Source organism: Rhineura floridana, chromosome 8 (genome assembly GCF_030035675.1).
Source record: "Rhineura floridana isolate rRhiFlo1 chromosome 8, rRhiFlo1.hap2, whole genome shotgun sequence".
Taxonomy (NCBI): Eukaryota; Metazoa; Chordata; class Lepidosauria; order Squamata; family Rhineuridae; genus Rhineura; species Rhineura floridana.
Window position 1 is genome coordinate 1,934,462 of NC_084487.1, and position 12,652 is coordinate 1,947,113.

At 47.0% G+C, this 12,652-nt stretch overlaps 1 protein-coding gene across 5 annotated transcripts in view; it reads right to left on the reverse strand.

Annotated features, from left to right (window-relative positions):
• Positions 1-12,652, reverse strand: part of SHANK3 (SH3 and multiple ankyrin repeat domains 3) — a 445,396-nt gene that overhangs the window by 307,868 nt on the left and 124,876 nt on the right. For all 5 annotated transcript variants that reach the window (XR_009764300.1, XM_061637962.1, XM_061637959.1 and 2 more), the window contains 2 exons: positions 7,122-7,230; positions 1,225-1,376 (listed from right to left, as the gene is read on the reverse strand). Coding sequence is in view for 4 of the 5 variants with exons in the window: in XM_061637962.1 (XP_061493946.1) it covers positions 1,225-1,376; positions 7,122-7,230 (261 nt within the window). In the remaining variant the exon portion in view is untranslated. The remainder of the gene's footprint in view (positions 1-1,224; positions 1,377-7,121; positions 7,231-12,652) is intronic.

The following is a 12,652-nucleotide window of genomic DNA, read 5'->3' on the forward strand; positions in this document are numbered from 1 at the left end:
CTTTGAGCAACCAAAAAGATGACTGTACACATGGACATCACCAAATGGTCAGTATAGGAATAAAATTGATTATATAATTGGCAGCAGAAGATGGAGAAGTTCCATGCTTTCTGCAAAAACAAGACCAGGAGCAGACTGCGGTACAGACCATGAACTGGTCATATTGAAAATCAGAGTAAAGCTAAAGAAGAACAACAAAGCAACCATAATGCCAAAATACAATTTAAATAACATCCCAGAAGAATATAAATATCAAATAAGGAACAGGTTTGAGGCTTTAAACTTAGTTGACAGAGAACCAGAAGAACTATGGAGTGAAGTCAGAGACATTATCAGGGAAGAATGCAAAAAGACAATGCCTCTAATTAAAGAGAGAAACACCTCAATGGATGACTGATGAAACTCTTAAAATGGTTAAAGATAGAAGGAAAGCAAAAGCAAAAGGAGAAACATGGTTAGAATCCTAAATGCAATAATACAGCAACTAGTACGGACGGACAAAGAGAACTATTACAATAATTATTGTACAGAAATTGCAGAGGATAATAAAAAGGTAGAACAAGGGCCCTATTCCAAAAGATTAGAGAAATTCAAGAGTAGGGATGTTGAATAATCAACAGGAGAACACACTGACTGACTGTGATAAAATAAAAGGAAGATGGAAGCAATACACTGAAGAACTCTATAAAAAGAGATGTAAGGATGACATATTCATTCACGGAGGAACCATATGATGAAGAACCAGAAATTTTAGAATGTGAGGTGAAAGCTGCTCTTAAAATACTTGGAAGAAACAAATCACCAGGAACAGATGGCATACCTATAGAGTTGCTACAAGCTACTGAGACTGAATCTGTCCAAATTGTGACAAAAATGTGTCAAGAAATATGGAAAACTAAACAATGGCCTACAGACTGGAAGTGTTCAATATACATCCCATGCTGTTGGTTGTAGTTTGTGTTATTATGTAGTCCTTTATTTCATAACATCTAACATTATGTTTTGTATTTGTGGTCAGTTGACTGTAAATAAAGATTTGATTGATACATCCCAATTCCAAAAAAAGGGGATCCCAGGGAATGCAGTAATTATCGAACTATTGCCTTAATATCCCATATCTCACAACTGGGCGGAGAGCAAGCGTGTGCAGCTGCATTTGGGACAAATAGTAGAGTGAGCGGAAAGCAGGCGAGGGGAAAGGAAAAGAGTCCCTGCCAGACTCACCATCAGGGCAGTGTGATTCCAGCACCGGACTGCTTTGTGGAGAGCTGTCATTCCTTCCCGCGTCCTGAAGTCCAGGTGGGCGCCTCCATTCTTCAGGGCTTTAATCACTTCGACACAGTACTCCAGCTGGGCGGCCATCGTCAGGGGGCATTCTGGAGCACCCCCACCCCACCCCAGGAAAGAGAAGGTGTCAATCTGAGAAACATATTCAGAAACTGCCCCTGCACACTTGGCCCTTTCCCACGGGCGAGCCCCTCCTCACTACCTCACAGCCACACTCTGAAACATGCCCACTCCTCTCCTGATCGCACCCAGCCTCAGGTATTGATCTACTATTTCTGCTGGAAAATGTGTGAGTGAGAGTTTGATCCTGGAGGGGAAATCCTTGGTCTGCTCCGCTCACTCCTGTCTGCAGTGGCTGGCAGCAGCTCTTCAGGCTCTACTTGAAGAGTGCTCTCATGTCTCCCCTCAGTCTTCTCTTCTCCAGGCTAAACATGCCCAATTCTTTCAGTCTCTCCTCATAGGGCTTTGTTTCCAGTCCCCTGATCATCGTCGTTGACCTCCTCTGAACCTGTTCCAGTTTGTCCACATCCTTCTTAAAGCGAGGTGTCCAGAACTGGAGACAGTACTCAAGATGAGGTGTAACCAGTGCCAAATAGAGGGGAACTAGTACTTCTCACTATTTGGAAACTGTACTTCTGTTAACAAAGCCTAAAATAGAGTTTGTCTGTTTTGCAGCCACATCACACTGTTGGCTCTTGTTCAGCTTGTGATCAACAATAATCCCAGGATCCTTCTCACATGTAGTATTGCTGAGCCAAGTATCCCCCATCTTATAACTGTGCATTTGGGGTTTTTTTCCCTAGGTGTAGAATTTTGCACTTATCCCTGTTGAATTTCATTCTGTTATTTTCAATAACATGAATGCTCCAACCTCTTAAGATCCCTTTCAATTTTGTTTCTGTCCTCCAGGGTATTAGCTATCCCTCTCAATTTTGTGTCGTCTGCAGATTTGATAAGCATTCCCTGCACCTCCTCATCTAAGTCATTAATAAAAATGTTAGAGCACTGGGCCCAGGACCAAACCCCGGGGTACCCTGCTTGTTACCTCCCCCCACTTTGAGAAGGAACCATTAGTAAGCTCTTTGAGTACAATTCTGGAGCCAACTGTGGATCCAGCTGACAGTTGTTCCATCCAGCCCACATTTAGCTACCTTGCTAATCAGAGTATCATTGGGCACTTCGTCAAAAGCTTTGCTGAAGTCGAGATATATTATGTCCACAGCATTCCCACAGTGACCAGGGAACACACGCACTCTCTCTCTCACACACACACACCACTGCTTTTCAATCAGCTTGGACAAAAGTATCCTGGAGGGATCATTTGGCTGAGAAATACAGCCAGAGGGGAAAGGCTTGCTCAAGTATGCAGCCTGCTGTGATGGATTTTTCTTTCGGGGGGGGGGGGGAAGTCAGAGCAAAGTGAAAAATAACTGAGTGCCAAGGTTAGTTTGGGACTTAAGTCTCTGGCAGAGTTGGGAAGTCTTCCTGCCCCCCAAACCCCCCAGTTCATCTCCCCGAATCTTCACTTGAAAAGACCAAGGAAAGTGGACAGAGGAGGGTGAGGGCCTCTCCACTCCAAGAAATCCCATTGCTTGCATTCCTGTGGGTCTTTCTCCCCACATGAAGCACAAGGACCATAAAGCGGCACAGGATGGATGATTTCCAGCCCATAAAGATTTATGAGATCCCAACTGTAGGGCTCCAGAAAGCCTCTCCATGCCAGAGATGCGGCACTGAGCTGCAGGTGTGCTCTGCACTCAGCCTCTCCACCAGCACCGCCAAAGCCAACCTTTAACAAAACCCCAATAAGCCACTAGGAGCCGCCACCATCTCCTGTTTGCAGCCGTCCTCCTTTCAAAGGGCCTCAGGCAGCCACAGCCATCCAAAGGCAGCAGCACTGAGCTGGAGCTGGACCCATAGAAGAGGCAGAGGAGGAGGCAGCTTCCTATTTGCAGAAGTATAGTTTCCAAATCGCATGAAGTATTGGTTCCCCTCTGTCCGGGGCTGGTTAGGCCTCATCTTGAGTACTGCATCCAGTTCTGGTCTCCGCACTTTAAGAAGGATGTGAACAGACTGGAACAGGTTCAGAGGAGGGCAATGAGGATGATCAGGGGACTGGAAACAAAGCCCTCCAAGGAGAGACTGAAAGAACTGGGCACGTTTAGAAGAGAAGACTGAGAGGAGATATGATAGCATTCTTCAAGTACTTGAGAAGTTATCACACAGAGGAGGGCCAGGATCTCTTCTCAATCATCCCAGAGTGCAGGACACAGAATAATGGGCTCAAGTTGCAGGAAGCCAGATTTCGACTAGACATCAGGAAAAACCTAACTATTACAGTGGTACGACAACGGGACCAATGACCTAGGGAGATGGTGGGCTCTCCAACACTGGTGGCGTTCAAGAGGCAGCTGGACAGCCACCTGTTGGGTATGCTTTAGGTTGGATTTCTGCCTGCAGCAGAGGGTTGGACTCGATGGCCTTAAAGGCCCCTTTCAATTCCATGATTCTATATTTCTATGACTCTATGAAACACTCTTATAAGCTGGAGGGTTCTGTGGCAGGGACAGAGACCTGAGTTCAGATTCTATTTGAGCAGCTGCATCTGAATTCAAGTCACACAGCTGTCCCAAGGAGGAGAGGCTGGGCTGGCCGTCTGCCAGGGTGAAGAGATCTGCTGCAGACTGCACTCTGGCAGAGGTGGTGGCGGCGAGCCAGACGAAGGCAGGAATTAACACCTGGATGCTGCAGCAACACAGCATAAGCCTTACACTGAGTCAGACCAATTGACCCACCTAGGCCAATACTGCCCACACTAACTGGCAGCTGCTCTCCAAGGTTTCAGAGAGGAGCCTCCTCCAGTCCTACCTGGAGAGGCCAAGGACTGGACTTGGGATCTTCTGCATGCAAAGCAGAGGCCTTGTGACTGAGCCATGCAACCCCCCTCATCTCTCCCCCAGAGGACAGGAGCAGCAAAAGGGGGCAGGCTGAGGAGGGTGGCCATAGAAAGTCCTTTCCCCCGGCTTCCCTGGTGCTCCAGACGCTTAGTGCTGGAGAGGACTGAAAATGTTGGGGAAAACTAATGAAAGGACCCTGCAGAATTCCTTCTCTTTCCAAATGCCCAGTAGAACTGTGCCAATGGCATTCGAAGCTTCTTCTTCTGCAAACCCCTTCCATTTCTGTCCAATAAGGGTGACTCTGCAATCTCGGAAAAGCCCAAACAAGAAAAAATTGATGGTTTCTATTTTCAGCTTTTATTTTATTCCCCCCCCTCCTATTTGCCAGCTGGCAAAGAGATCAACTGATGTTGCCATCGGATGCAGTGTGTGCTGGTCCCTCTCTCCACTCCAGCACTGTGTATCTTTGTAATTAATTATTGTCTGAGTAAAAGCAAAGAACCTGTACAGTTTTACTTCATAAATATGCCAGGCAGTACTATCAGATGAGCTAAGTGTAAGTTTAGATTATACATGATGCATTTCATGTTCTCCAAGTGCTAAATAAGGTTTAATAAGCAAGCCGTTTTTGCTTATTAAATCCGTGTCTGCGATCCCTTCGCTGTGGTTTTGCAGCTCCTTGTCCTTGCCTTTACAGCAGGGCTGGGAAACCTGCAGCCCCCCAGTTGCTGCTGGAATGCCAACTGCCACCACCCCTGGCCAATGGTCACGCTGACTGTTGCTGAGGATGATGGGAGTTGAAGTCCAGCGACACAGCCCAGCTTATGGGAAACGAGGAAATTAAACCACTTAAACAAGACTTATCTAAACAAGTACATGAAAGGTTGTCACACATAGGAGGGCCGGGATCTCTTCTCAATCATCCCGGAGTGCAGGACACGGAATAATGGGCTCAAGCTGCAGGTAGCCAGATTTCGACTGGACATCAGGAAAAACTTCTGACAATGGAACCAATTAGCTAGAGAGGTAGTGGGCTCTCTGACACTGGAGGCCTTCAAGAGGCAGCTGGACAGCCATCTGTCGGGAATGCTTTGATTTGGATTCCTACTATTCTACGATTCTATGATTCTATGATTCTAATTTGTTTCCACATTACTCCCTTTCCACAGGGATGACACAGGAAAGGGGTGCATCAGGACCTCTTTGGGGCCTCAGATCTTCTGACACCCAAGACCTTTCTTTTGTTCCAAAAAATGGCGCAGCTTTGAGCTAAACCAGCCACGGGGAGCCTTTATCACCTCAAGGGCCATGTTCTCTTCTGAGTAACCTTCCGAGGGCCAAATGCCAGAGGGAAAAGTGGGCAGAGCAAGACATGTAAATTTGACCTTTTGCGCAGTATCAGCGGCGTCACTAGCGGGAGTGCGGGGGGGGGGGTGCGGACCTCCGGCGTGCACTGTGATGTTCCTGTAAGTTAGCATCTGTAAATATGGTAAGTGCGGGTCTATTGGGTGATGTATGGTAATTGACTGAGAGAGAAAGGAGGAGTACATGGGTGAGAAGCTGAAGTGTGCTGGATGATGATTGGCTGAGTGGCTGGCTGGCTGAAGGTATAAATGGAGGTTGGTGAGTGAAGAGGGGGTCGGTTGGAAGGTGGGAGAGAGTCGGTTAGAGAGTCGGTTGGAGAGAGGTTGTTGAGTTGGTTGGCAGAGTTCTGAGGGAAGTGTGGATTGGATTTGACTGATATTTAAAGAGGATATATATGAACAGAAACATAAAGAGTAACCATATATGAAACCATAGGCTTGTGAAACATTCCTAAAGTAATCTTACTATTTCCTGTTATTAGTAAATAAATACTTCTTTGGTTTACCAAAGGTCTGATCCTTGGCTGGGGAATATACAGACCAGAAGGGAGGGCAAGGTAATTACCAAGGCTGAACAGAAACAGTATCTAATGGTGGCAGCGGTGAAGGGAGAAATAGTAACAAGTCAGGTATCCAGAGCAACCCAGAGTTGTATGCTTTATATATAAAGATACCAGGGGGTTGGGAACAGCATAAGCACGCAGTCACAAAAGTAACAGAGAGAGACTCAGGCAAAGTCTCTGGGAGTATTGGTTATAGGACGTGACTGGTGGTGTTGCCTAGCAGTGGGATCTAGTGAGATCTGTACTAGAGCGGAGTGAGAAACCATATAAAGGACAGTCCGGACTGGTGGTGTCCCTGGTGGTGCCTAGTGAAAGGCAGTAGCCACAAGCAGGTGGGAACCTGACAGGGAGAACCAGGGAAGGGCGTCACATGTGGTGGAAGAGGTGGGATACGAACAAAAAGAGAGGTCGGATATGAACAAAAGTCGCTTAAGTCGTGCGGTTAAGGCCAGCCACCCCCGTCCATGCCCCTGGGAGGGCGCGCGCTGGAGGAGCACCCAGCCGGAGAAGGCCTGGGAACGCCAGCGTGCCTCCCTCGCCCCACCAACGCTGCTCATGGTCTCACCCGCCTCCAAGGAGGAGTTGGAGCAGCCTTGCTGGGCAACGGCGCAGGGCGGGCGGCTCTGGGTGTCACCCCCCTCATGGTGACACCCAGGTGCGGGCCGCACCTTCCGCACCCCGGTAGTGACGCCCTTGAGCAGTATGCTCATTTCTTTTGACACACACCTCTCTACCCTCCATCCACATGAGCAAGAGGCACTACTAAAGTTCAAAGACGTGTTCTAGTCAGGCAGAAACACGTGCAAAGCCAAGCAGGGCCAGTGAGGGCTGTGGTCTGGGGAGAGTTCTGAGGGCCAGAAACAGAGGCTTGAGGGCCGCATTCAGCCCCTGGGCTTGAGATTTCCCACACCCGAGCTAAACCCCATCATTTCTGTCCCTTTTCTTGGTATCCCCCAAACCCTCCAGCCACCCCTTTGGGTGGGTGCCCCACCTAGAGATGTCCTCCTCACCTCCAGTGTCCGGGTCATGGAAGTTGGGGTCCAATCCCTTCTCAAGCAACCTGCTGACCTTCTCCACGTTCAGCGTCTGCACATACTCCATGAACTTCTTCAGATTTGCCTGTAGCCACAAAACCCCAGAAGAAAAAGATGTCAGGTTTACTTAGAAAATTTATATACCCGCTTAACGTTTTTGGCAAAAATCTCTCTAAGGCATTTACAGTAATTATAAAATCAAAATACAGGGTGGTATTCAAAGCTAGGCCTGCTCAAAGCAGACACTTGAAATTAAAAGGCACAACTAACTCAGATGCATTGATTTCAATGGGTCTACTCTGAGTAGTACTTATTTGAATACAACCCACACTAAATACAAGAAAATAAGCCAAATAAAGGTCAGAATAACAATAAATACGCGGTGGGGAAAATATCTGTACTTTGAAAGAGTAACCTATCAGCAGCTGAACAGGATAGCACTCTCCAGCATGGAAATAAACAGTTGGGTAAACAACTGACTTTTAGCCCTTTCATTGCAGCTAGACTGCAGGCGTGCTTAAATGTTACTTAATGCCACAGGTTGCCATCAAAAAGCCTTTGCTTGTTATTCTGTGTGGAAAGGGAATAACATTTGCCTGTCTTTTCCATGTGCACGTAAGAAGAGCCTGGCTGCTGGATCAGGCCAGGGTGGCAACCCTACCTGGGATATAAGCACAAATTTCCCTTTAGCAATCCTTTTGCACCTCCTATATCTTCATAACAGCCGTCTGATGTAGGTCCAGATGAGAGTTGGTAACTCTACTGAGGCAGGAAGTGAGGAAAGCAGTAAGGAGTGAAGAGATTTTAAAATGTGAAAGTGTACACGGTCAGAGCACCGTTTTTCTTTGCTATGAAAAAATCAGGAGTGGAATGTAGCAATCAAAGCAGGGGGGGCAGCAGCTGTTTTTCTGGCTCTGGGCGTGTGTTTTATTTCTAGTGTCTCATCACTTTTTGGGGGCCTGTGCTATATCACAAATTATACTGTTACATATGCTAATTTTTCATATATATCAAGTTGCCCAAATGCTTTGTTGCTGTTTGTACAGCATGGGCTGCGCAATGGTAGCATGTGGAGAAATGTTCACAGTGTGTTGCAAAACTGGAGTGTTGTTATCCAGTCTCTTGGTTTGTTGTTTTTTTCTAGGAAAATGCAGCAGTGGGTAGGGGAGAGGTCTGGTTAAGTAGACTGTAGCAGCAATGTGTCAGGTGGGCTGCTTTCCCACCCATGGGGGGAATATGGGGGTTCTTGGGGATGCACTTTAATGGGTTTTTGGTGTTATTCAAAAAGGTCAAGATGGGGTACATGGCACTCCCCTTTTCCATTTTTTCTTCACAACAAGCCTGTGAGGTAGGTTAGGTTAAGATATAGAGACTGGCCCAAGGGCACAAAGTGACTTTTATGGCTGAGCAGGAATTTCAAATTCTCTTTTCTCAAAAATGAAAAAACGTTATATTTATTATGAATTACTAATAAATAACTGCAACAAATGAATACATTGTTTGTTTTTTAACTATTTAAATCTTGAATTTTTCCCAGCATGAGCACTGGAACAGAACAGGTTCAGAGGAGGGCAACAAGGATGATCAGGGGATTGGAAACAAAGCCCTGTGAGGAGAGACTGAAAGAACTGGGCATGTTTAGCCCAGAGAAGAGAAGACTGAGGGGAGAGATGATAGCACTCTTCAAGTACATGAAAGGTTGTCACATAGAGGAGGGCTAGGATCTCTTCTCGATCGTCCCAGAGTGCAGGACACAGAATAATGGGCTCAAGTTGCAGGAAGCCACATTTCGACTGGACATCACGAAAAACTTCCTGACTGTTAGAGCCATACGACAATGGAACCAATTCCCTAGAGAGGTAGTGGGCTCTCCGACACTGGAGGCATTGAAGAGGCAGCTGGACAGCCAGCCATCTGTCTGGAATGCTTTGATTTGGATTCCTGCATTGAGCAGGGGGTTGGTCTTGATGGCCTTATAGGCCCCTTCCAACTCTACTATTCTATGTTTCTATGCTGTAAATCTTAAATCATGCTTGATTCCTTCCACCTGAAATACCATGCCTGATCTTGCACTGCATGGAGTATGGCCAGCCTAAGCTCAGCAGGTGAAAGTCCTACAGTAACATAATTCATTTACACCTCGTGAAATTTGAGTTCTTTGCATGGTTTAGGGTTGGCATAGGAGGAGAGTAGGGCTCTCATGCCTTTAACAGCTATTTGGCAGGCAGAGTAAGCTTTTTACGGTATGGAACTATGGGGAAAGCTTCACCTGTTGATATTCTGTCTGTTGGATATCTTATTATTTATGTGTGGATTCCTACTTTATTTTTGGCATTCTACTTCCACCTACAAAAGAGGCCACAAATTTGTATTTGACATAAAGTGTATGCACATTTTATGCAAATTTGTGTCTTTGGGGAGTGCAGCAAAGGACCCAATCTACATACAGTACACTGGGCGCAGAAAATCTTGTTGGCACCCCTGACCTTTCCTCCTAGGGGAGTTGCTCCATCCCCTGGATCATTTTGGTTGCCCTTTTCTGAAGCGTTTCCAGCTCAACAACATCCTTTTCGAGGTGCGTCATGGATTCAGCTCTACACCTCCCTGTGGCACCACTGTGAAAATGTTCCATGTGTTTATAGACTGGCAGACATGCAAGAGACATTGATACCAAGTACTCTGATTCAGAAGATTCCTCACTCTGTGGATTGTCTGTAAGGGGAAGGGATTTTCACAGGCAGCGTGAGCAACAACTAAAGCATGCAGCACCCTTTTGTGAGATCTCAGTGCAGCCAAGGCATTAAGAGATCACATCCCTGTGACAATAATGAAGGTACAACTTATTTACAGGGGCAGCAGGCCATCAGGTAAGAATCCAGCTGCCCTGGTGAGACTCAAGCCAGGGTTCTTTTGAGTTCCAAATATTTTCCCATTCTGGAAGGTCCAGTGACCCGTGAACTTTTCCCAGCTACCCCCTGCTGGTTACCTGCTTCCTCAGACCTGTGTTCAAAACTGGCCAGAAGCCCTACATCTATAGGGCCTATACAGGCCCTTCCAGGTCAGGCGATCCCCAATCCCAGTCCTGGATATGTGACTGATAAGAACATAAGAACAGCCCGGAGGGAGGGGCGATGTTTAAAGGTGTGTGGATGGCATGCACACCAACATACAGGATGCTATGGTTCCCTCTGAGTATTCTGATTCAGAACAGGAGTGGCAGGCACTGGAGGGAGGAGACGATGAAGACAGTGGGAAAGAGGCCAGCTGATGGATCAGCCTCCTACCTCCAGTCTAGGGATGGGGTTCGCTGTCTGATTCCATTCTGTTTTTCAATTTGTCCAATGGGCTGCCAGTTCCTGTTCACTATACGTTGTGTTCCGCTAGTTATCGCGATTCCCGTTTCTCCCCTTTTTCTCATTTTTTCAAAAAAAATATGTAATTTTCTTTGATATTCCTCTTTCTGCTGTATATTTATATAATGTATACAGCAGCAGAAGATTACAAAAACAATTATGTAAATAATTATGTAATTCTTGCCATGGATTTAAAAAAAAAATTATGGCGCTGCTAAAAGCTACTAACGCACGCAAAGAGTGCGAGTGTGTTTGCAGATGAGCCAAACTTGCGGATTATCCAGAATTCGATACCAAATCCAATTTTGTGAATATTCTACGCGCCTGGCTCTGCTGGCGAAGCAGAAAGCCCCAGAGACTTCGGGTCGAGAAGCACTCCCTGTTCTGCTGGTTCTTGTGCGTCTCCATCTCTCTCTTCTGAAAACCGGGGCACACAGTGCTAGTCAAACCCTGCCCCTTTTTACTCTAAAACCGGATGGGAGCACCTTGAGTGTGTGCTTTGCTTTTTAAATTCACCTTCAAACAGTTTTTACGGATGATTGGCAAATCAACCTGCTCCTCCTCCTGGTGTAGCCAATGGGAACGCTTTACTGTAAGTGACTCGTGCTCTTGCAGCCTTCCTCTCTTCTGCCCATGGAAAAGAGGGGGCTGTCAGAGGCTGCAAGGAGATGAGGAGGACTCCGGGGCATGGGCTGATGTGACAAGGCACTGGAGGCCTTCAAGAGGCAGCTGGACAGTCATCTGTCAGGAATGCTTTGATTTGGATTCCTGCATTTAGCAGGGGGTTGGACTTGATGGCCTTATAGGCCCCTTCCAACTCTGCTATTCTATAATTCTAAGGCGGAGGGATTCAGAAGTGGAGGTAGGGCCAGTGTTGTCTCCCAGGGAGAGGGCAGCTCATCAAGGGAAAGGCGGAGAGGCACCCCTTTAGACGTAGTGCTGCTAGGAACTCCCACAGCAGCAAGGCTTTCCTGTGAGTAGCTGGACATCTCCACCTCTGCTTAAAAGCTGGTTAAGTACCACACCCCATGGCAGCCTTGGGAGTCTTGTTGCGGAACTTGGACTTGGAAGCCTAGAGCAGCCTTATTCCTGCCAGCCTATTGCCTTGTAAGAGCTCCTGGGCTACATCTGGCTCTTTCCTGCCTCCGATTAATCTGCTAAAGTATCACTTCCTGACTTAAAAGTGCACCTGCTGTCATGTTTTGGGCAGGAGCCACGACACAGAAGTACCTGTGTGCACATGACCAGGATGTGGAATGGTGGCGGGGGAAACAGTGATTGGGGGAAGCACCAGAACACACGGCACAGAACCATTCCACCAAGGACCACCCCCTGGCATGGACAGGAAACAGTGGAATACCTAAGGGAAACAGAAGACTGAGGGCTGTACTCAAGGTAGCACTAAGTAGATTGTTCCATCAGCACGATTTTTCCTTGTGCAACAGAACAATCACCCCTCTCCTTCCCCCATGTACCCTTGAAATATGTTCTGGGTTTTCCCCCAACCCTCCAGAGCAGATCTGGGGATGGCACAGGACATGCTTGTGGGGGGGGGAAGGATAAGGGGGGAAACCCTATTGAGCTAGCACTAGCACAAAAGTTTAGCTGAATACCACCCTTAAACTACTCAGTTGCCAGTCATGCATACAGAAAAATCAGATCTCAATGACACATTTGTAGGCTCTCCCCCACACCTGGAAGCAACCCATGATCATCAGATTATTGACCATATTCACACCATCCATCTCCAGTCATTGTGGACACTCACTGTACTGTGTGTGTGTGTATCAACAACCATCATGAGACAGGCGCGCTGTCAGCAGCCTTGTGGCTTTAAGCAACAGCTTCTCCAGGGAGAGCACAGGACATCTGCAGATATGTGCTGGAAGGAAGACACAGCGGGGAGCAGCATCCTTTATTTATAATCCTTGTTTACACTGCACTGCGGCCAGAGCCAAAGTTCTAAGTGGCGTAATCCCTTTGGCTGCCTCTTTAATTTAAAGCACTCAAAGAGACAAGATCAAAACCCTCAAGTGCCATCTCTTAATTGAGGGCTAGCCAGTGAGAGTTGCTCTTGACCACACTTTGATTGTCAGCATCACTTTGTGGTTTTGGACTCTTGAGCAGATTTCACCATTAAGCCTCTTCCCGAGA